Source organism: Stenella coeruleoalba, assembly GCF_951394435.1.
Source record: "Stenella coeruleoalba genome assembly, chromosome: 2".
Classification (NCBI taxonomy): domain Eukaryota; kingdom Metazoa; phylum Chordata; class Mammalia; order Artiodactyla; family Delphinidae; genus Stenella; species Stenella coeruleoalba.
In genome coordinates this window covers 143,044,175-143,069,276 of record NC_137147.1, presented here as the reverse complement: position 1 = coordinate 143,069,276, position 25,102 = coordinate 143,044,175, and the positions used below count along the sequence as shown (strand labels likewise).

The following is a 25,102-nucleotide window of genomic DNA, read 5'->3' as shown; positions in this document are numbered from 1 at the left end:
ACTGGTGCTGTTTTATGAGGCTCATTTAAGAGGGACATCACAAAACCAGCAGTGTGTGTGTGTGTACATTCATGCTTCCTAGTGGAGCAATGACAGTGAAGTACCTGTTAATCACATAACGCAAAAAACTGAAGGAACTGAAGACACGCAGCTTAAAAGAAGACTTGCAGGTGAGCAGTGGAGGGGCAGCATATAACAGCTGAGATGAATGCATTTGAGCTGTCTGCAAGAACTCATGTTAGGTTCAATGAAAGACAAACGCTCATCCTGGCCTCCCTAGGTTATGACTATGGCTGATTATTGCCATGGTCAGGGTATAAGATGACTTGAATAACACCCAGTGGCTCTTATATAATTGTATATATTTTAGGAAGTGAAACTCAAATTCCTTCAACAGTACCTTCAATAATGGTACTTGAAATAGAAACTATGTTTCAGTCATTCACAAAAAACTGTCACATTGAAGAAGCATAAAGCAGAGGAATGTCTATTAATGTCAAACAATTAAACTAGCACTGGAGGATTTCATCTTCTGCAATAGGAATTCTATGGGTTCAACCTCCTTAGAGTTGGTAACATTTGTTCAGTCAATATATTTTTCTGCAAGCCAGTAAAATATTTCAGAAATTTGACCTTTTTGGTAAAAAAACAGGAATGTTTTTAAAAATTATAAACTTAATTTTTTAAAAATCCTCAGAGGTCATAGGTTATTACAATCATATAGATAGGTCTTCTAAATTAATGAGAACAATAGATAAAGTGACAGTGTTAAGGTATTTCAGAAGATATATTTTAGTAGTATGTCTTTAAAATGGATATATAGTCTCAATGTGGTAAAAACAGCTTGAAAATTACCAACACCTCCTCCTTTCTTTCTGTATACACAAAGGAATGAAAAGAGAATGAATAAACTACCAAAAAGCAAAAACCATTCCATGTGTATTTCAGGTGAATGAAAGCATTCACAGGTTGGTCTGTGGGCAGGCATGGTAGCATAGACCCCCAATCAACTCAACTGCCCTTCTAGATGCCAGAGAGTAAGTAGCTTTTTAGTTGACTATGTGTATTTACCTATCCAGCAAGTAGGGGAGATACATGGTCTGGCAAAAAAGGTAGACAAGAAAATTTACATATGTTAGGGCTTCCAGCTAAGCTATATGCTGAATAAATGGAGGAAACATTGACTTACCTGCACTGCCGAGCTGTTTATAAAACCTGTACTCTAAATGAAGCTGTGGAGCACGTGATTTTATTGGTTCCTGAAACCCAAGAAGAGAAATTGTGATCAGATTTAGACAGTTTTTTCATTCCTAGGTTTTCAGAGTAAACCAGGGCTAAGACCACTTAATATTTTAGAGATGATATTCATATATAATAGCATTTTCTTACCACAATTTCTCTTTGAAAGCACATCTAGGGGAAGATGAAGCTGAATTATATACAATCCCTGCCATGGATGTTTAAATAAAAATACTCTGTATGAGACATCACTCAAGGATAGCTCTCTCACCATGAAGTATTCTTCTGAAATATATTCTCCTAGGAAACCAGGTGCCAAATCTTTTAATTAAATACCAGCAAGTAGGGCTTCCCTGGTGGCGCAGTGGTTGAGAGTCCGCCTGCCGATGCAGGGGACACGGGTTCGTGCCCCGGTCCGGGAAGATCCCACATGGCGTGGAGCGGCTGGGCCCGTGAGCCATGACCACTGAGCCTGCGCGTCCGGAGTCTGTTGCTCCACGACAGGAGAGGCCACAGCAGTGAGAGGCCTGCGTACGGCAAAAAAAAAAAAAAAAAAAAAAAAAATACCAGCAAGTATTTCCTTCTTGTTTTATTATGAATTTTGGGTAGTAAATGGTTTTATTATTTATAGAAAAATGATATATGCTCAGGAAAAAAATTTCATATACACAAAAATTAGAAAGAAAGTAAAAATAACCTGAGATTCTATCATTTAAAAAAAGCACTATTAACATTTTGGTGAATGTTCTTCCAAATATTGATTTATACATATATTTATATATAATATAGACTCAAAAATGTATTTTAAATAAATGAGAGCATACTATATTTGGTGTTCTATGTCTTTAAATTTAACATGTGATGATGACATCATTCCATAACAGTAAGTAAAACTATATATTAGTGTGTGTGTGTGTGTGTGTGTGTGTGTGCATGTGTGTACATACACACAAACCTTAACTTTTGGACATTTGAACTGTTTTCAGTTTTCAGTATTATGAATAAAGCTGTAGGAACAGTGTTATGTATATTTATTTTTACACTTTAGAGAATTAAAGACTGTAAATGCAACTAAGATATGTAACTTGTAACTTTAATTAATACAGTGTTCAAGTTTTTAAAAATAGAGTTTTCTAAAGAGTCCAAAGATAAAGCAGCCATACTACCACACTTTGCTCTATACCAAACTTCAAGAATTGGCTGGCTAATCATTCTGAATTGACAGTATATCAGGCAACTAGTTCACAAGAAAATCAAACATTACCCTGAAAGATACATCTGTATATCCATTAGGATGGCTAATATCAAAAACACAGAAAATAGCAAGTGTTGGTAAGGATGTGGAGAAATTGGAACCCTTGTGCACTGCTGGTGGGAATGTAAAATGGTGCAGCTACTGTGGAAAACAGTACAGCAATTTCTCAAAAAATTAAATATAGAAGTACCACATGATCCAGCAGTTCCACTTCTGGATATACACCTAAAAGAACTGAAAACTCAGACTCAAAATGATATTTGTAGACCCATGTCTGTTGCAATATAATTCGCAATAGTCAAAAGGTGGAAGCGACCCAAGTATCTATAAACAAATGGATGGATAAATAAAATGTGGTTACATTTTGTTCCATATGTGTGATGGCATATTATTTAGCCATAAAAAGGAAGGACACTCTGACACATGCTACAAAATGTATGAACCTCGGGGATGGTATGTTGAGTGAAATAAGCCAGACGCAAAAGGACAAACACTACATGATTCTACTTGTATTAGGTACCTAGAATAGTGAAATTCATAGACAGAAAGTTGAATGGTGGTTGCCAGGAGCTGGGGGGAGAGGGGAATGCTGCTGGTGTTTAATGAGTACAGCATTTTAGTTGAGGAAGGTGAAAAAAAAGTTCTAGAGATGGATGATAGTGATGGGGGCACACCAATGTGAATGTACTTAATGCCACTGAACTGTACAACTAAAAATGGTTAAAATGGTAAATTCGAGAATCAATTCCTTATCAGATATATGATTTTCAAATATTTTCTCCCATTCCATGGGTTATCTTTTCACTCTGTTCAGAGTCCTCTGATGCACAAAAGTTTCTGATAAAGTCCAACCTATCTATCTTTTCTTACTTGTGCTTTTTTGTGTTATATCCAAGAAATCACTGCCAAATCTAACCTTATGAAGCTTTCCCCCTAAGTTTTCTTCTAAGATATTTATAGTTTGGCTCTTATGTTTAGGCCTTTGACCCATTTTGAGTTAATTTTTGTGTATGATGTAAAGGGTCTCACTTCACTGCATGTGGATCTCCAGTTTTCCCAACAACATTTGTTGAAAAAAACTGTCCTCTCCCCATTGAATGGTTATTTGTCCTATTTTTAATATAGGCTCAAAGGAAGGAGAGTTCCACAGCTTCCCTTACTAATTCATGCTGGTGTTTAACAAGTTTCATGGTTTAGAAGGTCTTTATATGTAACAGCAATCTCCACTTACTGGAGGTTAGCCTATTTCTCTTATATCCTCAATAACAAAGACAAAACAGCTCCCGAATAACCTGTGAATACTATAACAGCTATCTTCAAATAACAAAGCTATTCAGTCATTTCTTAAACTTCCTTTATTCAGGCAAAGTAATTTAAATTTTTTTAACCTTTCCTCACTGGTCCTACTTTTTAGTTATTTGATCACCCCTGAAAGCTCTTCCTGAACCCACTTGAAGTTTCTGCATTTTTCTTAAAATATAGAATCCATAAATCACAGAATTCAGAACTTTCCTTGAAGTTATCTAGTCTACACCTTTGCTTCTAGGAAGGTTTTATCTAAATCAATTCAGGTAGGCTAGAATACTTCAAAGCCCTAAGGAGCTCTATGAAAGAACTCATACCCTTCTCTGATTGCAAAATCAGCAAGCATCAGAGTTGGCCTTCAAGTTTCTCAAGATTCTTGTATTCCAAAAAAATGTATTGAAGACTATACTGTAGAGTCACTTCCTTATTCATTTATCTCTTCAGTTATAGAGTCTCCATTCAGGTTTTAGATCTTCTAATATATCACCATCAAAGCAGCCAATTTCAGAATCATTAATAATTCACAAGAAACCAAAAGAGACAGTGATGACAAATTGATATGAAACCAGAGGTTGATCTAAACACTAGAAAGAGGAGTGTTCTTTCTGGAGAAACAGTCTTGAATTCGAACAAACCACAACAGTCAATGAATTTTAAAAAACACAGATCCTTCTTCAAACCTAATACCTTCAAACTTCATACTGGAAACATTAATAGGAAATATTCAATCTGATCTTGGGTAAATAAGTTAACAGATTAAAAAAAGCAATATCTCTTTAGAGTTATAGGGCTAAAAGTGGGTGTACATACACATCACATATATTCAGACATGAGGGGCTTTTTATCACAGACAGAAGGACTTACATCCTTCAGCCAACCCCTTCAGCACGTAGTCGTAGCCTGCTCAACCAACTGGAGCTTCAAGTGCTCTTCTGAAAGCACTATGAATAAAGGACACTGCAAACAATCTATAAGATTGTAAAAGGCAGTAGGATTAGCAGCATGGAGAGAAAACTCTTTAAACAACTGTTAGAAAACCTCTGTTAAAAAGAACCCCAGAAACCTCAGTGATAGGGGTAAAGGAGGGGTTCATCACACTAGTTTGTTTACACTGTATCTGATTTTTAAAAAAAAGTTCCTAGAAATCCAAGAAACAAGAGCCCACAATGAAGATCCAAACAAAGTAGAACTGAAACACTACCAGTTCCTTGTATTTCTGTGCCAGATGCTGATTACATTTCCATAGAGGGCTGGCTATTTGCCAGAATCATGGTTATTCTGGAACACACACGCCTGCCTGAAATCCTAAACTGACAGCAGACGGCTACCTTGTAGGACTGTAATGCTTAAGGCAAATTTTGCTGTTACGGTGAAAAGAGCTCAATTACTGCCATCATATCTCCCACAGAGAATACAGCCCCACAGCAAGAGAGGAGGCCCATAGACAAGATTGTCATCCTCTAAAAAGCCTTTATTTAAGGTTTATTTGAAAGAGAAATGAGGTACTGAGGCACACCATACTAGATGACATGAAGTCTATCTACCTTTAACTCTTGGCCATACAAAGAATAAAACTTTAATAAAATGTAAGTGAAATGCAATAGTCAGTCATGTCAATAATGTTATGCAACCTTATCTAAACAGGTCAACTAGTATGAACCTGGAAAGAGGAATCTAGATAGAATGAGTTGCCCCTAACAGAAAGCCTCAGAAGAAGTCTTGATAAATAAGGGGACAATAACAAATATACAGTATTGAGGCAACATTTTAAAGTGTTTTAGGGGCTGCTTCTCCCTATTACTAGTCCCAAAGAATCAAAATTATTCCAACTTGGGGTTTCCCTGGTGGCCCAGTGGTTGGGAGTCTGCCTGCCGATGCGGGGGATGCGGGTTCGTGCCCCGGTCCGGGAGGATCCTGCGTGCCGCGGAGTGGCTGGGCCCGTGAGCCATGGCCGCTAGGCCTGTGCTCCGCAGTGGGAGAGGCTGCAGCGGTGGGAGGCCCACGTACCGCAAAAAAAAAAAAAAAAAAAAAAAAAAAATTATTCCAACTTAACAAAACAATAAAACAGAAAAAGTAAAAAAGAGATGAACTAGATAACACTTTCACAGAATAATCAAATTCCCATAAATACAAATATACAGTTAATTCCTTGACATTCAAGCTGAGAAAAATATTTGGTCTGCATTGTTACATGCATTGTCTCTCTTCCTGCTCCAATTTCTCCAACAAAAGTTCCAAGTCAACAAACAAAACACTTGGTTCCCAAGGAGCTACCTGCTCTAAGACCTGCTCCCTGTCCACCTCTTTGTAGAGAAACTAATCTGATGCCTGTCAGTTCTTCACAGGACAACACTAACTCCTCCACAGACAAGCTTAATGAGAGGAAAGGACCGACCACAGAGCAGGTGTGGATGTGGTAGGGGCAATTCATTAGAAAAGAACAGCAATTACCATAAGATACTTCCTTCAACTATTAACGCCTCTGCCTTCCAACTAATAAAGCCCAAAACTACCTTCAGATCCTGGGAAATGTACTAGGATTTATTAGGAGGACAATATTTATACAGTTTCATAGAAACTAGTTATATAAAGCATTTCATATGGCTAGAAATGGTTTTTCATCAACCTTACATATAAGATAAAGAACTGTTTCTTCTAAAACTATTAATCCTTAAAAATAACAGAATTATTCTTTTTTAACAGGATGTTATTTTCAATGACTAGGTTAGTTATTCATAAGATTAGCAATGACAAAACCAACTGAACTCTTTGCTTCAAATCTGACCACGTAATGTCTTTTTCACGTTTGACAGCTTTTTAAGGCAATGATTAGATGATCACATTCAGAAGTATATTAATAAATACCTTACATTTTTAAAATGGATAAGTCATATTCAAGAATAAGAAAATTATAAAAAAAAATAGCACTGTGAAAGGTACAAAGTTTACAGCAGTTACTAGGGTTTTTTTTTTTTCCTTCCAGCTATGTTTTATAAACTTTTTTTGATTTATCATTGCTAACACTATAGTTAGCATCCTCTAACTATATAGTGTTTTACAGTATACAGTGATTCATCACTGTAACACTATATATATTTGAAGGAAATGACTATGTGGGATCATATGCAAGGAAAAATAACATTAGTATTTTTGTGAATGGTTACATTTATTTCCTGTAAAAAGATATGTGAAGGGTGAGAGCACTAAGACATAATTACCACAAATACAGATTCTACTCACCAGTTTGATAGCTACATATTCATTGGTGTAGAGATTTTTACCTAGGGGAAAAGCAGAATGTATATGTTTTAGTGACATTTATTCTGGGAAATGCAAAGCAAAATCTTAGCTTACAGGGTCATGAGAAAGGTCACATTCCCAACGCTGTTCACATATATGAAACATGATTTGTAAGTGAAAAGCCAAACAGAGATAATGAGACCCAGCAAGACAAGAACAAAAACAGCTTGAGAATTTGAAAATTTAAGCTAGACATGAGAATCTTTTATTTTAAAGAAAACAAATCTCGGGGACTTCCCTGGTGGTCCAGTAGTTAAGACTCCACGCTCCCAATGCAGGGAGCCAGGGTTCCATCCCTGGTCAGAGAACTTGATCCTGCATGCATACCTCAGCTAAGAAGTCTGCATGCCACAATTAAGAGTCCACATGTGGCAACAAAGATCCCGCATGCCACAACTAAGACCTGGCGCAGCCAAATAAATAAATAAATATTTTTTTAAAAAATGAAAGAAAACAAATCTCTTTGTCTGTCACACACACATTTTGTTATTTAATATTTCCCAACTATTGAGCTATGAGGCAACCCAAGAAGAAGAAATGCCAGAATTACAAAGATAGAGAGATTTTAACTCTTGGCACAAAAAACACAAACCCTCATTTTTCTAACTCACTGACTAGTAAGGTTTTCTTATTTTTTGTCATGGTATTTAGTATCAACTTTAGTTGGCATAAAGGACAGTGTGAAATAAAACCAATTATTGGCCTACTCCTTTTGGAAAACTCATCTACTGTCTCTAAGTAGATGATTCTCAAAGCTGTTTTGACTCTTCACCAGAACTCAAGCTCTACATCTTCACCTATATGCAGAAACAGCTCTCCTTCCAGACAACACTTAACTCAAAGTTCTTCCTGCAGTTGTAACCTTTTTCCTCTCAACTTCTCTACTTACAGAAATGGAATCAATATTCTTCTGTACTAGACATCTAGAGTCAGAACTTGGGGTGAGTATAAGAGCAACGATCAGTTAGTGAGCCCACAGTACATGCTCGGTACTTAGCTACCTTTACCTCTTCAACTCCATTAGTCCTTGAAGGCTAATTTTAACTCCTCGTGAGTGCTTAGTATAGCCCATATAGCTCAGCCACTGCACTGGACTTCACATTGCTTCTTATATATTTGTCCTATCTTATTCAGCTGGACTATAAATATCTTGAGAGTAGCGATTTTATTTAATGGATCTATCAATGCCCTATGGTGCTTAAGACCATGTTCTGCACATCTCAGACACTCAAAACCTTGACTGCTTAAAAGTTATAAGTACGTATAGTATGACTACTTTTTAAATAATACATGTAGGTAAAGGTTATATATACACATAAACGTACATATATATATATGTACATAGCTGAATATATATGCATGGAAAAGGATAGATGAAGATGTATTAAGGTATTAAGATGACTGTTTCTGGGCTTCCCTGGTGGTGCAGTGGTTGAGAGTCCGCCTGCCGATGCCGGGGACACGGGTTCGTGTCCCAGTCCGGGAAGATCCCACATGCCGCGGAGCGGCTGGGCCCGTGAGCCATGGCCGCTGGGCCTGCGCGTCCGGAGCCTGTGCTCCGCAACGGGAGACGCCACAACAGTGAGAGGCCCGTGTTCCGCCAAAAAAAAAAAGAAAGATGACTGTTTCTAATTTTCATATAATATAGGTTATTTTGATAATGAACAAAAAACAAACCCTGCATTTTGGGAACAAAAGGCTGCTTGTAATATTGATTATTTTTAACAAGCTCTAGACAATAAATGGCCATTATACTTTTAATACAGTTAAAATTACACCATTATACTTTTAATACTGTTATCAGTTTTCCCAGTACTTTTATGTGGAGAATAGTAAACTAACTTAGGAATAACTTTTGTCTGCAAACAACATTAATAGGATTCACAGGTTGCCAGACAAACACCTAAGACATTATAAGATGAATAACTTCTTTTTTAAAGGAGCAAAAGTAGAAAATAGCCATTTTTCCCTCTCTGTATTAATTGTATTAAGTTCTAAAAGTTAATTTGTGTTTCTGATTAATGTTCCCACCAAAATCATTTTAAAAAATATATTTGATGAAATTGTGAAAAGGATACCAACAACCGGGAGAGGACGAGATGAGGTAGTAACAGCCAGCTCCCAGGCAGATTAAAACTCCAGCTTGGCCACAGACTTCTTCCATGCGAGATAGGATGCTGCATGAAAATTTTTCAGGAAAGCCCTTCCCGGCACTGTATAAGCACAGTTATTGTGATCTAAAACTTATTTTAGCAAAGGGTTGACCCTAAAAACTCATTACTGCTTAGAGGAAAATGGTCAAGTTTAAAACTGTAGATGTGTTTGGGGAGGGGGATGTCTTTCCGAATTGGACACTCCCCCCCAGTTTTAGCAGTAAGAATTACTGGGGCGTAGGGAAGTAGAGGCACCGAAATTCACCCCTTACTCATTTAGAGTACAATATGACTTCACTGTTAAAGAATTAAATTAATTTTTGAAGTATATGCTTAAAGTAACAGATCTTTAATTCAAATAGATTACAACTTTTAAAGTGAATTGAGATGGTGGTATCAGTGTAAGCCTAGTAATCAATCTGGATTCTGATCTGTGAGCAAGAAAAGAGAGAAGGCAATCACAGGAGTCTCACAAAGGATGTACTTTCCTTTCTTTCTCCCACCACCTCCCCACAAGGTGTGAAAAAATGAGTAGAATTTTAACAGTTGAAGAAGGGAGAAAAACACATCTCAGGGAGAAGAAACTGTATGAGCAAAACAATAAAAATGAGAAAACAGATGGTTTAGGAAGAGAATGGGCGATGGTCTTGGGGTAGATGGACCATAAGTTGCACCATGAAGATCAGGAAGGAGTAGGGATGGGCAAGGAGTGGTTAGGGCAGCAAAAGAAACTAGAAAAGTAAGGTGAGTCCACATTAGGAAAGTCCTCAATGCCATCTTAAAACTTAAAATGAAAGGTTTCTGAGTAGGGTAGTGACACGATCAGATCTCTGATTTAGAATAACTATACCTCCTTTGTAAAGAGGTATAAAAGATTAACCAGAAAAACAAGACACCAGAGGTAAGGGAAAGTATTTGAGTATTTAATACCCCTCATATGCAAATATCAGACACCTAAGATGAGCAACACTCACTTCTCACCCTTCAGAGACTGTATTCTAGATCCTCACACAAGACCCTGCACATGGTGCCTCAGAGTTTGATAAATAAATCATATAAAGTGATAAGTGTTAAAAAAAAAAAAAGAAATATGAACAAGACAGTAGATGACTTAGATGAGGGAGGGTAAAGCATTTGGGCACAAATGGCACTTGAGGTGAGCCTCTGAGGACGAACAGGAGAGGATAAAGAGCATTTCTTATAAAAATACTAATTTGAACATTGAGGTGGAGAAATGATAGAAAATGCAGAGAATGTGATAAAGTATGAGTGGACCAATATGAAAGGAGCACAAAGCATATGGGGGAGAATGGTGAGAAATGAAGCCAGAAAAATCCATACGAACAGAGTATGAATAACCTTGAAAGCCAGCTTCTTGCTCTGAAGTAAATACTTTTCCTAAATCCTCACTTTTTTTGAAGATTTGGGGGAATCTTTTTTTTTTAAAAATAGTAAAACAAACTTGTTATATTATAGAAATCGTGCAGGGACTTCCCTGGTGGCTTGGTGGTTAAGAATGCACCTGCCAATGCAGGGGGCACGGGTTCGAGCCCTGGTCTGGGAGGATTCCACGTGCCACGGAGCAAATGGGCCTGTGAGCCACAACTACTGAGCCCACGTGCCACAACTGCTGAAGCCCATGCGCCTAGAGCCTGTGCTCTGAAACGGGAGAGGCCACTGCAATGAGAGGCCCATGCACCACAGCGAAGGCCCACACGCAGCAACGAGGACCCAACGCAGCCAAAAAGAAAAAAGAAAAAAAGAAAGAAAGAAATCCTGCATAGTTTTCTTTTGGAGGAAAAACAAACAACCAAACAAGAGTTCAAAGAAATCCCAGGCACTTATGGATCTGCTTATTCCAGAGTCTAGAAGGCCTCACGAATCAGAGGGGAACCTTTTCCTCATTTTCCCTGTGTTCAGCTGGGCGGCCCAGTTTTCACAGATCAGTTTACCTTCAACAGTGTGACCTTTACATCTCCTGTGAAGGTGGGAAAGAGTAGCTGCCGGGCGATGCCAGGGAAGGAGGGGATTTAGTGATGCAACTGCTCCATATATATATATATATATATATATATATATATATATATATATATATATATATATATGTATATACTTGCAACTACTCTTCCTGTTTTTAGCACCTTCTGCATCCCAACTTTTTGAAATTCCTACTGTCTCCAATTCTTGAACTTATTGATATCTGGTGTATTCTATGTTACAAACTGGCCTACCCATTAAATCATTCAGCTTTCTCTGGACTGCTAAATTAGTTATCACTTAACTGCTTTCCAGCTTCCAGAATTTTGTTAAAATTTCTCACCTGTTTTTATCTTCTCTCTCTCTCTCTCTCTCTCTCTCTCTTTTTGGTTCCTGGTGAGTTTTATGCCTTAAAAAAAAATTCCTTTTCTAAACATACATTATAAAACTGAGGCAGTGACTTCCCCTGGTGGTGCAGTGGTTAAGAATCCACCTGCCAATGCAGGGGACACAGGTTTGAGCCCTGGGCCAGGAAGATCCCACATGCCACAGAGCAACTTAGCCCATGTGCCACAACTACTGAGCCTGCGCTCTAGAGCCCTCAAGCCACAACTACTGAGCCCACGTGTCACAACTACTGAGAAGCCCGCGCACCACAACGAAGAGGTGCCCCCGCTCACTGCAACTAGAGAAAGCTCACGCGCAGCAACAAAGACCCAATACAGTCAAAAATAATAAATAAATTAATTTTAAAAAATAAAATAAAACTGAGGCAGCACTCAGTTTCATCAACTTACACATATATTATAATTAGTTATTCATGCATCTTTTTACCTCCACTAGGCAGTAAATTTCCTAAGGACAAGAATGTTCCACTCATCTGTTTATCCCTATCGACCAACATGGTATCTGATATATAGCAGGTAACAGATGCTTGCGGAAGTGAACCAAATTGACTTGATATACAGAGAAGGTTCTTCTGAGAAAGTTTTAGGGCAATTAAAAAAAAATTTAGTTTAGAATCAGATATGGATAATTCTAAGTGTGAATATAGGAGTTTTGACTTCATTATTCAACTTGTGAAATCACCAAAGATATTTGTGCTAAGAGGAAACGTATAGTCGTGAAAGTTGTATTTTAAAAATATTAATCTGGTCCCAATGTATACAATAAAAGAGACAAGAATACCTACGAAGAAAATGAATAGGAAGTTTTTATAGTAGAACATTTAAAGAATAACATCTACCACACAGTGTGGTTATGATGATTACACGAGTTAGAATATGTGAAAGTACTTTGTAAACTGCAATGTCCTAGATAAATCTAATTTTTATGACTTCTATTATCACGGCAGGTACGATGCAATAATTCCTTGAAGATAACTTTAAAAAATAGGATTTATAATCAAGGCATTTAGAAGAAAAAACTAACAACCTTTGGATTACATATAAACATGAGGGAAAAGGAAAATAGAAGGGTTAAAGTTGATGCTTTTAATTAGAGGAGAACAGAAAGAAAACCAGGAGAGTAGGCAATGATCGTTTCACTCTACCATGATGCCTTCCTCCAAGTTCTCACTGAACCTAAAAGCAGCAGAGAAATTATGAAATGCCTCTCAGCTTCAATTTTTGTACCTGTATAAAAGAATATAGACACAGAAGCACAATGACACAGCTTATGTAACACCAAACATGATAGCTAATACATTACAAAATGCTAGCTTGCTTTTGTTTGCTTACTTTCTCTGCTTATTTCAAAACAAGCTGAATACCTCACCCTCTTAAAAAGCAATTATCCTTATTCCTAAGAGGCCCTGGAGGTGACTAGATAATTCTCCTGAGCTATGCATCATTCAAATGAATTCCTTTGCCAGGGGGCATCATTAAGACTGAAGAGGTCAGGGGAATTCCCTGGCAGTCCAGTGGTTAGGACTCCATGCTTTCACTGTCCTGGCCTGGGTTGGATCCCTGGTCAGGGAACTAAGATCCCACAAGCCATGCGGTGTGGCCAAAAAAAAAAAAAAGACTAAGAGGTCAATACAAAACACAGCCAAGTGGAAGGCTAGACAAACACTAAGCCACTATTCTCAGTGATACACAAAAATTTTGCTCTGGAAGAATTTAATTACAAAGATAGAGGGTTACAATCCTGCCCATTTAAAATGAATGACTGCTTCATCATACAAAAAATTATATATACATATGAATGATATATCAATAAATGTGAGAAAGGCAGTTTACTGAACAGAAAAATACCATTGATGAGGTGGCATAATCCCAAGCACTCAAAGCTTTTAGTTGCTGCACAAAATCCACAATGCTTCCCAAGGTCACTTCCTGGCCATGGGTTCTTTTATCGTTAATGTAAAAGAAACTGCATTACATAGTAGTTTTGGGAGCTTTACATCCAAACTCAGCCCTTTTGAAGCAGCAGTCTTAGATGTGAAGCTACCCATAAAATCCACTGCATGAAGACTTCCTGTTTCAGTAAATCGCCTACAGAGACAACATTTATGGTAAGCTTCATCAGACAAAGCACTATTTCAAAGAACCAGCAGGTGTCAGTTCTCAGAGTCACGCTGATAAAGGAACATACAAGCCTCGGTTCCCAGTTTAGTTAGATCTCCAGCTGTCAGATTTCTTGCCGTAAAGTGAAAGTAGTACATTTATAAATTACTACCTAGAACTTGTCAGAAAAAAAAAAAAATCCAGCCAAATGAATGTGAGGCAATTAGTAGTTAAAACAAGAAACCCATCTATGGTTCAAGATGGCGGAGCAGAAGGACGTGCTCTCACTCCCTCTTGTGAGATCACTGGAATCATAACTAACTGCTAAACAATCATTGACAGGAAGACACTGGAACTCACCAAAAAAGATATCCCACATCCAAAGACAAAGCCACAGTGAGACGGTAGGAGGGGCGTAATCACAATAAAATCAAATCCCATAACTGGTGGGTGGGTGACTCACAAACTGGAGAACACTTATACCACAGAAGTTCACCCACTGGAGTGAAGGTTCTGAGCCCCACGACAGGCTTCCCAACCTGGGGGTCTGACTGACAACGGGAGGAGGAATTCCTAGAGAATCACACGTTGAAGGCTAGCAGGATTTGATTACAGGACTTCGATAGGACTGGGGGAAACAGAGGCTCCACTCCTGGAGGGCACACACAAAGTAGTGTGAGCATTGGGACCCAGGGGAAGGAGCAGTGACCCCATAGGAGACTGACCCAGACCTACCTGCTAGTGTTGGAGGGTCTCCTGCAGAGGCGGGGGGGCAGCTGTGCCTCACCACAAGGACAAGGACATTGGCAGCAGAAGTTCTAGGAAGTACTCCTTGGCGTGAGCCCTCCCAGAGCCCACCATTAGCCCCACCAAAGAGCCCAGTGTTGGGTCGCCTCAGGCCAAACAACCAACAGGGAGGGAACCCAGCCCCATCCATTAGCAGACAAGCGGATTAAAGTTTTACTGAGCTCTGCCCAAAAGAGCAACAGCGGGCTCTACACACCACCACTCCCTCCCATCAGGAAACTTGCACAAGCCTCACAGATAGCCTCATCCACCAGAGGGCAGACAGCAGAAGCAAGAAGAACTACAATTCTGCAGCCTGTGGAAGGAAAACCCCATTGACAGAAAGTTACACAAGATGAAAAGGCAGAGGACTTTGTGTCAGACGAAGGAGCAAGATAAAACCCCAGAAAAACAACTAAATGAAATGGAGATAGGCAACCTTCTAGAAACAGAATTCAGAATAATGATAATGAAGATGATCCAGGGCCTTGGAAAAAGAATGGAGGCAAAGATCGAGAAGATACAAGAAATGTTTAACAAAGACCTAGAAGAATTAACAAACAGAGATGAACAATACAATAACTGAAATGAAAAATACACTAGAAGGAATCAATAGCAGAATAACTGAGGTAGAAGAACGGATAAGTGACCTGAAGACAGAATGGTGGAATTCACTGCTGCAGAACAGAATAAAGAAAAAAGAATGAAAAGAAATGAAGACAGCCTAAGAGACCTCTGGGACAACATTAAACACAACAACATTCGCATTATACGGGTCCCAGAAGGAGAAGAGAGAGAGAAAGGACCCAAGAAAATATTAGAAGAGATTATAGTCGAAAACTTCCCTAACATGGGAAAGGAAATAGCCATCCAAGTCCAGGAAGCACAGAGAGTCTCATACAGGATAAACCCAAGGAGAAACACGCCGAGACACACAGTAATCAAATTGGCAAAAGTTAAAGACAAAGAAAAATTATTGAAAGCAACAAGGGAAAAATGACAACATACAAGAGAACTTCCATAAGGTTACCAGCTGATTTCTCAGCAGAAACTCTACAAGCCAGAAGGGAGTGGCATGACATATTTAAAGTGATGAAAGGGAAGAACCTACAACCAACATTACTCTACCCAGCAAGGATCTCATTCAGATTTGATGGAGAAATCAAAAGCTTTACAGACAAGCAAAAGCTAAGAGATTTCAGCACCACCAAACCAGCTCTACAACAAATGCTAAAGGAACTTCTCTAAGTGGGAAACACAAGAGAAGAAAAGGACCTACAAAAACAAACCCAAAACAATTAAGAATATGATACTAGGAACATACATGTCAATAATTACCCAAAACATGAATGGATTAAATGCTCCAACCAAAAGACACAGGCTTGCTGAATGGATACAAAAACAAGACCCATATATATGCTGTCTACAAGAGACCCACTTCAGACCTAGGGACACATACAGACTGAAAGTGAGGGCATGGAAAAAGATATTCCACGCAAATGGAAATCAAAAGAAAGCTGGAGTAGCAATACTCATATCAGATAAAATACTATAAAATAAAGAATGTTACAAAAGACAAGGAAGGACACTACATAATGATCAAGGGATCAGTTCAACAAGGAGATATAACAATTATAAATATATATGCACCCAAAATAGGAGCATCTCTGTACATAAGGCAACTGCTAACAGCTATAAAAGAGGAAATCGATAGTAACACAATAATAGTGGGGGACTTTAACACCTCACACCAATGGACAGATCATCCAAACAGAATATTAATAAGGAAACACAAGCTTTAAATAACATGAGAGACCAGATAGATTTAATTGATATTTATAGGACACTCCATCCAAAAAGAGCAGATTACACTTTCTTCTCAAGTGCGCACAGAACATTCTCCAGGATAGATCACAACTTGGGTCACAAATCAAGCCTCAGTCAAATTAAGAAAATTGAAATCATATCAAGCATCTTTTCTGACCACAATGCTATGAGATTAGAAATCAATTACAGGGAAAATAACGTAAAAAACACAAACACATGAAGGCTAAAAACTACATTACTAAATAACCAAGAGATCACTGAAGAAATCAAAGATGAACTCAAAAAATACCTAGAGACACATGACAATGAAAACACGACGATCCAAAACCTATAGGATGCAGCAAAATCAGTTCTAAGGGGAAGTTTATAGCAATACAAGCCTACCTCAAGAAACAAGAAAAATCTCAAATAAACAATCTAACCTTAGGAACCTTACACCTAAAGGAACTAGAGAAAGAAGAATAAACAAAACCCAAAGTTAGTAAAAGGAAAGAAATCATAAAGTTCAGAGCAGAAATAAATGAAATAGAAACAAAGAAAACAATAGCAAAGATCAATAAAACTAAAAGCTGGTTCTTTCAGAAGATAAACAAAATTGATAAACCTTTAGCCAGGCTCATCAAGAAAAAGAGGAAGAGGACTCAAATCAACAAAATTAGAAATGAAAAAGGAGAAGTTACAACAGACACCGCAGAAATACAAAGCATCCTAAGAGACTACTACAAGCAACTCTATGCCAATAAAATGCACAAGCTGGAAGAAATGGACAAACTCATAGACAGGTATAACCTTCCAAGACTGAACCAGGAAAAAATGGAAAATATGAACAGACCAATCACAAGTAATGAAATTGATACTGCGATTAATAATCTTCCAAAAAGCAAAAGTCCAGGACCAAATGGCTTCACAGGTGAATTCTATCAAACATTTAGACAAGAGCTAACACCCATCCTTCTCAAACTCTTCCAAAATATTGCAGAGGAAGGAACACTCCCAAACTCATTCTATGAGGCCACCATCACCCTGATACCAAAACCAGACAAAGATACTACAAAAAAAGAAAATTACAGACGAATATCACTGATGAATATAGATGAAAAAATCCTCAACAAAATACTAGCAAACAGAATCCAACAACACATTAAAAGGATCATACACCATGATCAAGTGGGATTTATCCCAGGGCTGCAAGGATTCTTCAATATATGCAAATCAATCAATGTGATACACCATATTAACAAATTGAAGGATAAAAACCATATGATAATCTCTATAGATGCAGAAAAAGCTTTTGACAAATTCAACACCCATTTATGATAAAAACTCTCCAGAAAGTGGGCATAGAGGGAACATACCTCAAAATAATAAAGGCCATATACGACAAACCCACAGCAAACATCATTCTCAATGGTAAAAAACTGAAAGCATTTCCTCTAAGATCAGGAACAAGGCAGGGATGTCCACTCTCACCACTATTATTCAACATAGTTTTGAAAGTCCTAGCCACAGCAATCAGAGAAGAAAATAGAAATAAAAAGGAATGCAAATTGGAAAAGAAGAAGTAAAACTGTCACGTTTGCAGATAACATGATACTATATATACAGAATCGTAAAGATGCCACCAGAAAACTACTAGAACTAATCAGTGAACTTGGTAGAGTTGCTGGATATAACATTAATGCACAGAAATCTCTGGCATTCCTATACACTAATGATGAAAAATCTGAAAGAGAAATTACGGAAACACTCCCATTTACCACTGCAACAAAAAGAATAAAATACCTAGGAATAAACCTACCTAGGGAGACAAAAGAACTGTATACAGAAAACTGTAAGACACTGATGAAAGAAATTAAAGATGATACCAACAGATGGAGAGATATACCATGTTCTTGGATTGGAAGAATCAACACTGTGAAAATGACTCTACTACCCAAAGCAATCTACAGCTTCAATGCAATCCCTATCAAACTACCAATAGCATTTTTCACAGAACTAGAACAAAAAATTTCACAATTTGTATGGAAACACAAAAGACCCCGAATAGCCAAAGCAGTCTTGAGGGAAAAAAATGGAGCTGGAGGAATCAGACTCCCTGACTTCAGACTATACTACAGACCTACAGTAATCAAGACAATATGGTACTGGCACAAAAACAGAAATACAGATCAGTGGAACAGGATAGAAAGCCCAGAGATAAACCCACACACCTACGGTCAATTAATCTATGACAAAGGAGGCAAGGATATACAATGGAGAGAAGACAGTCTCTTCAGTAAGTTGTGCTGGGAAAACTGGACAGCTACAAGTAAAAAATGAAATTAAAACACCCCCTAATACTATACATAAAAATAAACTCAAAATGGATTAGAGACCTAAATGTAACACTGGACATTATAAAACTCTTAGAGGAAAACATAGGCAGAACACTCTTTGACACAAATCACAGCAAGATCTTTTTTCATCCACCTCCTAGAGTAATGGAAATAAAAACAAAAATAAACAAATGGGACCTACTGAAACTTAAAAGCTTTTTGCACAGCAAAGGAAACATAAACAAGACGAGCGGCAACCCTCAGAATGGGAGAAAATATTTGCAAATGAATCAACGGACAAAGGATTAATCTCCAAAATATATAAACAGCTCATGCAGCTCAATATTAAAAAACCAAACAACCCAATCCAAAAATGGGCAGACAACCTAAACAGACATTTCTCCAAGGAAGACATACAGATGACCAAGAAGCACATGAAAAGCTGCTCAACATCACTAATTATTACAGAAATGCAAATCAAAAGTACAATGAGGTATCACCTCATACCAGTTAGAATGGGCATCATCAGAAAATCTACAAACAACAAATATTGGAGAGGGTATGGAGAAAAGGGAACCCTCTTGCACTGTTGGTGGGAATGTAATTTGATACAGCCACTATGGAGAACAGTATGGAGGTTCCTTAAAAAACTAAAAATAGAATTACCATATGACCCAGCAATCCCACTACTGGGCATATACCCAGAGAAAACCATAATTCAAAAAGACACATGCACCCCAATGTTCACTGTAGCACTGTTTACAATAGCCAGGTCATGTAAGCAACCTAAATGCCCATCGACAGACGAATGGATAAAGAAGATGTGGTACGTATATACAATGGAATATTATTCAGCCATAAAAAGGAATGAAATTGGGTCATTTGTAGAGATGTGGATGAATCTAGAGACTGTCATACAGAGTGAAGTAAGTCAGAAAGAGAAAAACAAATATCGTATATTAATGTGTATATGTGGAACTAGAAAAATGGTACAGATGAACCAGTTTGTAGGTCAGAAATTGAGACACAGATGAAGAGAACAAACATATGGACACCAAGGGGGGAAAGCGGAGGTAGGGGTGGTGGTGGTGGTGGGATGAAGTGGGAGATTGGGACTGACATGTATACACTAATATGTATAAAATGGATAACTAATAAGAACCTGCTGTATAAAAAAATAAAGAAAATAAAATTCAAAAAAAAATCAAACAAAAACCAAGAAACCACTTCTATGTAACTCAGATTGTTTACCATGTCTATTTAAGGCAAATACTACTGCCTTTACCACCCAGATAGCATCTCTTTAAGTAGGCAGCATGATCAAGGGTAAGAAGATAATAAACACTACAACTTTAAAGAAAGAAGCCAGAGGGTTTTTTAATTTTTACTAACTTAATTCTACTAGTTTATTAGTACACTATGCAGAAAGATTTCCCAAATGGTTAGTAGTTAACAGCAATGATAATTGTTTCTTGTGCGAAGTTTTTTGAAGGGATTACTTATCAATACCAGTAAGTAGTTTATTATAAAAAATCTTATTAAATCTTCCTTAACACCACTGGTAATGGTATAGAGCATGTTTACTATTAATATGTAAGACATATCTGTTTTAGACAATGTTAAAATGTTTTCTAAACTGCAGAACATGATCGATTAGTGGAGTGTGAAATAAATACCGTGGGTCCTGACCAATACATTTTTTAAAGAAAAGTAGTATAAAATTTAAAAGAGTACATCACACTTAGTAAGGTGTATTATTTCATAACACTTTTGCTTCAGACATACACAATATTAAATTCTGTATATAATGGATCACAATATAGTATGTATTTTTTTAGTGTGAGTCATGGTGAAAAAAATAAAAGCCATTAATAAAAACCTTCTGAAAAGCAATTTCAATTATTTCATTTTGAGATGAAAAGCTTAGGTCAGACAACTAGTTACTATGACTTTCCTAAACTGTTAAACATAATAGTCTATTCTGAATAATCTGTTAGAAAAATCCTCATTTTCAGCTGAAAGTCTGGAGTGAGACTGATCAGAGTGAGGTAGAAGAGGGTGGATGATGTCATGGATAAATGAGGCCAAAGAAGGACCTGTACTCCATTTCAAGAGGGTGACCTATGAAGTACTTACAGAGGCAATGCTTTAAGCAAGTGTGTAAAACTTTCTACATTATAGTGGTGAGGGGGAAAAAAAAAAAAGCTGGAATGAATCACTCCAGAAAGCATGATACTCTACAGCAGAAAAATAACGAAGTACTTTAGTTTTTAAAAATTTTATTATGCAAAATCTCACTTATACAATGATTCCCCGATATAACCTCACCCAATTTCAATAACAAAATGATTTTGAAACAAATCCCAGATGTTATTTCATCAGTAAATATTTCATAACAGATCTTTAATAGATTTGAAGTATTCTTTAGAGCAGATAGATTACTTGCTATTTGAAGACCTGCCACATAAATGTGAAAAATTAAAAGACCAAATGGAGATCTGCGGATACTGAAAAAGTTATAGTACCTAGTCGACATTTCAGCCATTCAGGAAGAAAAGTCCAAATGGTCCTTTGAAAAAGCAAAAGGGTTGAAAGTGAAAAAAGCACAATTATGAACACAGTTAAAGGTAAAACAATTGATTCTAGAAGAACTAAAACTATGGATTGTCAATGACTTGAACCTGATCATCAGGCCAAAATGGTCCAATATTTCATTAATATTTTCCTGCCAAGAAGAATATGACCTCCATTCTAAATGATAATGCAAGTTTTAAGAGGGAAGAAATATATTAATGAAGTTGCAGGAGTAGAAAAGTATGCACGTTTAAAATTAGGCATTCAACTAATGTACAAATTAGGGAAGCCACAGTACCTGAAAACTTCACAAATCCCAGTGATGCACTTATGTCCATTTCTTTCTCATTGTAATGAAGGTACTTACATTAAAAGCAATGCTAACTTACTGTTAATTATTTGGACAATTTCCTGAAGTCTGGCATATAATTTTTCAGCTTTGTTTAGAGCCAGTGATTGTGAAGTAGCTCCTCCTGAGGAACAGTGGAAAGCTGTGTGAGGGCCACTAACACATACTGTTAACATCTAAAACCAAATTTTAATCCTCTTGCACAAATGATATCCCCTAAAATTTTTTTACATTTCTTCTTCTTTTTAATTGAGGCATAATTAACATGAAGTAAAGTGCACACATGTAAAATGTATAATTCAGTGAACTTTTACATATCCATACATATACCTATGTAACCATCCAGGGAGAGAACATTTTCAGCTCTCCAATAGGCTTTCTTGTGCCTCTTCCAAATCAGTAATCCTCACTTACCACTACCTAAAGTTACCTGTTCTGTTTAATTGCAAGAAATTAGTTTTGCCTATTTTGAACATCTGTTAATGGAAATATACAGTAACCACTCTTTTGTGTCTGGCTTCTTTTGCCCAACATTATGTCTGAGGTTCATCCATTTTGTTACATGTATTAATAGCTCATTCTTTTCCTTTTTTTAAAAAAAAAATTGGGGGGGTAGTTCATGTTTATTAGTTTGCATAATGACTTAGATGTTCGGTTTGAACATTCTCGAACACAATTTTTTGGTGCACATAGATATGCATTTTCCTGGACACATACCCTGGGTCATAGAGTATTCACATGTAGAACTAACTAAAATGTCCATCATCTGATAAATAGATAAAACAAAATGTGGTATATCCATACAATGCACGAAGAAGTGACCTGACTCCAATGAAGTGATCCACAATAAGAAAGCACAAGGCTTCCTACGTCAGAGGACCATGTTGTTAGTAATAAAAAAATAAATAAAGGTCTCAGTGTGTCCAAGTCTTTTCTTTTTGAGGAAGGACAACAAAATTGTCAAATCCACTTTGCATTCCATCTAGTAGCATATTGGGCCATAAAAGACAGTCCTCCTCAGAAAGAAGTCTTTGGGAAGTGTAAGTTGAGCTGATATCATAAACTACTCTCACTGGCCACCAAGGGCAACCAGGGCAAAAAGGTAGTCACCCTATTCAGGATTACCTTTCCTCATTTTTTAGTCTTATTTTGGAACTGCTGTTTCTTCCTCCACAACAAAATTTTAATATCTTAAGCTAAACATTAAGAAGCTACCAACTTAATTTCACTCACAATAGCCAAGAGGTGGAAGCAACCCAAATGTTCATCAATGGATGAATGGAGAATGGATGGATAAAAAAAGTGTGGTATATACATACAACAGAATATTATTCAGCCTTAAAAAGAAATTCTGTCATGTGCTACAATGTTGGTGAACCCTGAAGACATTACGCTAAAGAAATAAGCCAGTCGCCAAAAGGCAAATACTATATAATTCCACTTCAATGAGGCATCTAAAGTAGTCAAATTCATAGAACAGAAAGTAGAATGGTGGTTACCAGGGGCTGTAGGGAGAGGGAAAAGGGGATTTTGTTTAATGCGTATAGAGTTTCAGTTGGGGAAGATTGAAAAAAAGTTCTGGAGATCTGTTTCACAACAATATGAATATACTAAACCCTACTAAACTGTACACTTAAAAATGGTCAAGATGGTAAATGTTGTGTTGTTAAAAAAATGAATTTGGGCATCCCTTTCAGACCCACAAATGCCATTTCTAGGAAAATAAGAAATTGCAAGACCTACCTGGTCAGTAATAATAACTACTGTCATTTTGAGCAGGGTCACTCGCAATTTGTAATGGGAGAACATGGTCTTTGGAGAGACCACATCAAGATATAACAATAAATGGGTTTGTACTTGAGAAGAAGAAGAAGAAACTAACTTAATTCCAAATAAAGTATAAGTAACTGAAAGCTTAATTCAATGGACTTGCTAAACTCTAATTTGTAGAATTTAGGCAATGTAGTATTTTTTAGTAAAACTTTTGCTGCTTTAGGGGCTGGAACTGAAAAGTTCTCAACCTACAACCATCAGATTCTCATTTAAAGTCAAAAAATCTTTCCATGTGGGTAATAAGAATAAACATCAAAGCAGCACTATCTGTATTGAAAACTGCATTTCTTTAGATTACCTTAAAAACCTTGCAGGAAAAAAAAAATTTCTCTTGGTTATTAAAGTGATTATGAAGCAGTGAAACAGATATGTATAATAATACAAAATCATGATTTACAAAGTATAACTTAAGACTGACCACAAATGAAATAACAGTTTTATCTCTGATCAATAATTTATTGAAAAATTTTAAAATGTTCAAAATGTGATGAGATTTGAAACTTTCCCTAGTTTAATTCTAAATATAGTTTCGCAAGAGGGAAAAATCATTTCAACCTATACTAAGTGATTACACTACTTAATTCTAACATGAAGTTACATAATCATATTTGTAAGTCTGCATATTAATTTTGACTAAGCCTATGTACATTTTTTGGTAACGGCTTTTGAGATGTAATTCACATAGCATACAATTTATCCATTTAAAGTGTACAATTCACTGGGTTTTAGTATGTTCTGAGAATCATGCAACTGTCACATCAATTTTAGAATATTTCTATCACCTCAAACCCCCCCCAAAATAAAATAAACCCCATACTCTTTCGCTATTACCCACCCATCAGTCGTCCTGTCCTTCTCTCACCTCTAAACACCAGTCCTTAAGCAACCACGAATCTACTTTCTGTCTCAATAGTTTCTGTGAGTCAATAGATTCATCTATTACGTATGTTTGATACAAATGGAATCACATAATATGTGGTCTTTTTTAACTGGCTTCTCTCATTTAGCATAATGTTCATCAATAGCATGTATTTTTATTCCTGGATTCATTTGTTCATTCATGGCCAAATAATACCACATTTTGTTTATCTATTAATCAAGTGGTGGACATTTGGTTTATTTCTACCTTTTAGCTATGAAAAATACCACTATGAACATTCACGTATAGGTTTTTGTGTGAATAATGTTTTCACTTCTCTTGGGTATGTGCCTAAGAGTGGAACTGCAGGAAGAAATGGTAACTCTTATGTTTAACATTCTGAGGAACTGCAAAACTGTTTTCCAAAGTGGCTGTACCATTTTACATACCCTTCAGCAGCATGTGAGGTCTCTAATTTCTGCACATCCTCACCAGTCAACACTTATTATCTGTTTGATTCCAGCCACCCTAGTAGGTATAATGTGGGATCTCACTGTGATTTTGATTTGCATTTCCCCAATGACTACTGATGTTGAGCATCATTTCATGTGCTTAATGGCCATTCCTATGTCATCTCTGGAGAAAGGTCTATTCAAATCCTTTGCCCATTTAAAAATCGGGTTATTTGGGGATTTCCTTGGCGGTTCACTGGTTAAGAATCCTTGCTTCCACTGCAGGGGGCACAGGTTCAATCCCTGGTTGGGGAGCTAAGATCCCGCATACCACGCGGTGCGGCCAAAAAAAAAAAAAAGAATAAAAGTAA

At 37.0% G+C, this 25,102-nt stretch overlaps 1 protein-coding gene across 6 annotated transcripts in view; it reads right to left on the bottom strand.

Moving 5' to 3' along the window:
- Positions 1 to 25,102, bottom strand: part of CSNK1G1 (casein kinase 1 gamma 1) — a 153,555-nt gene that overhangs the window by 68,242 nt on the left and 60,211 nt on the right. For 5 of the 6 annotated variants that reach the window (XM_079910400.1, XM_079910396.1, XM_079910399.1 and 2 more), the window contains 2 exons: positions 7,040 to 7,080; positions 1,190 to 1,259 (listed from right to left, as the gene is read on the bottom strand). Coding sequence is in view for 4 of the 6 variants with exons in the window: in XM_079910396.1 (XP_079766522.1) it covers positions 1,190 to 1,259; positions 7,040 to 7,080 (111 nt within the window). In the remaining 2 variants the exon portion in view is untranslated. Of the gene's footprint in view, positions 1 to 1,189; positions 1,260 to 7,039; positions 7,081 to 21,189; positions 21,276 to 25,102 lie in introns of those variants that run through there. The other variant, XM_079910401.1, reaches the window with a different exon arrangement.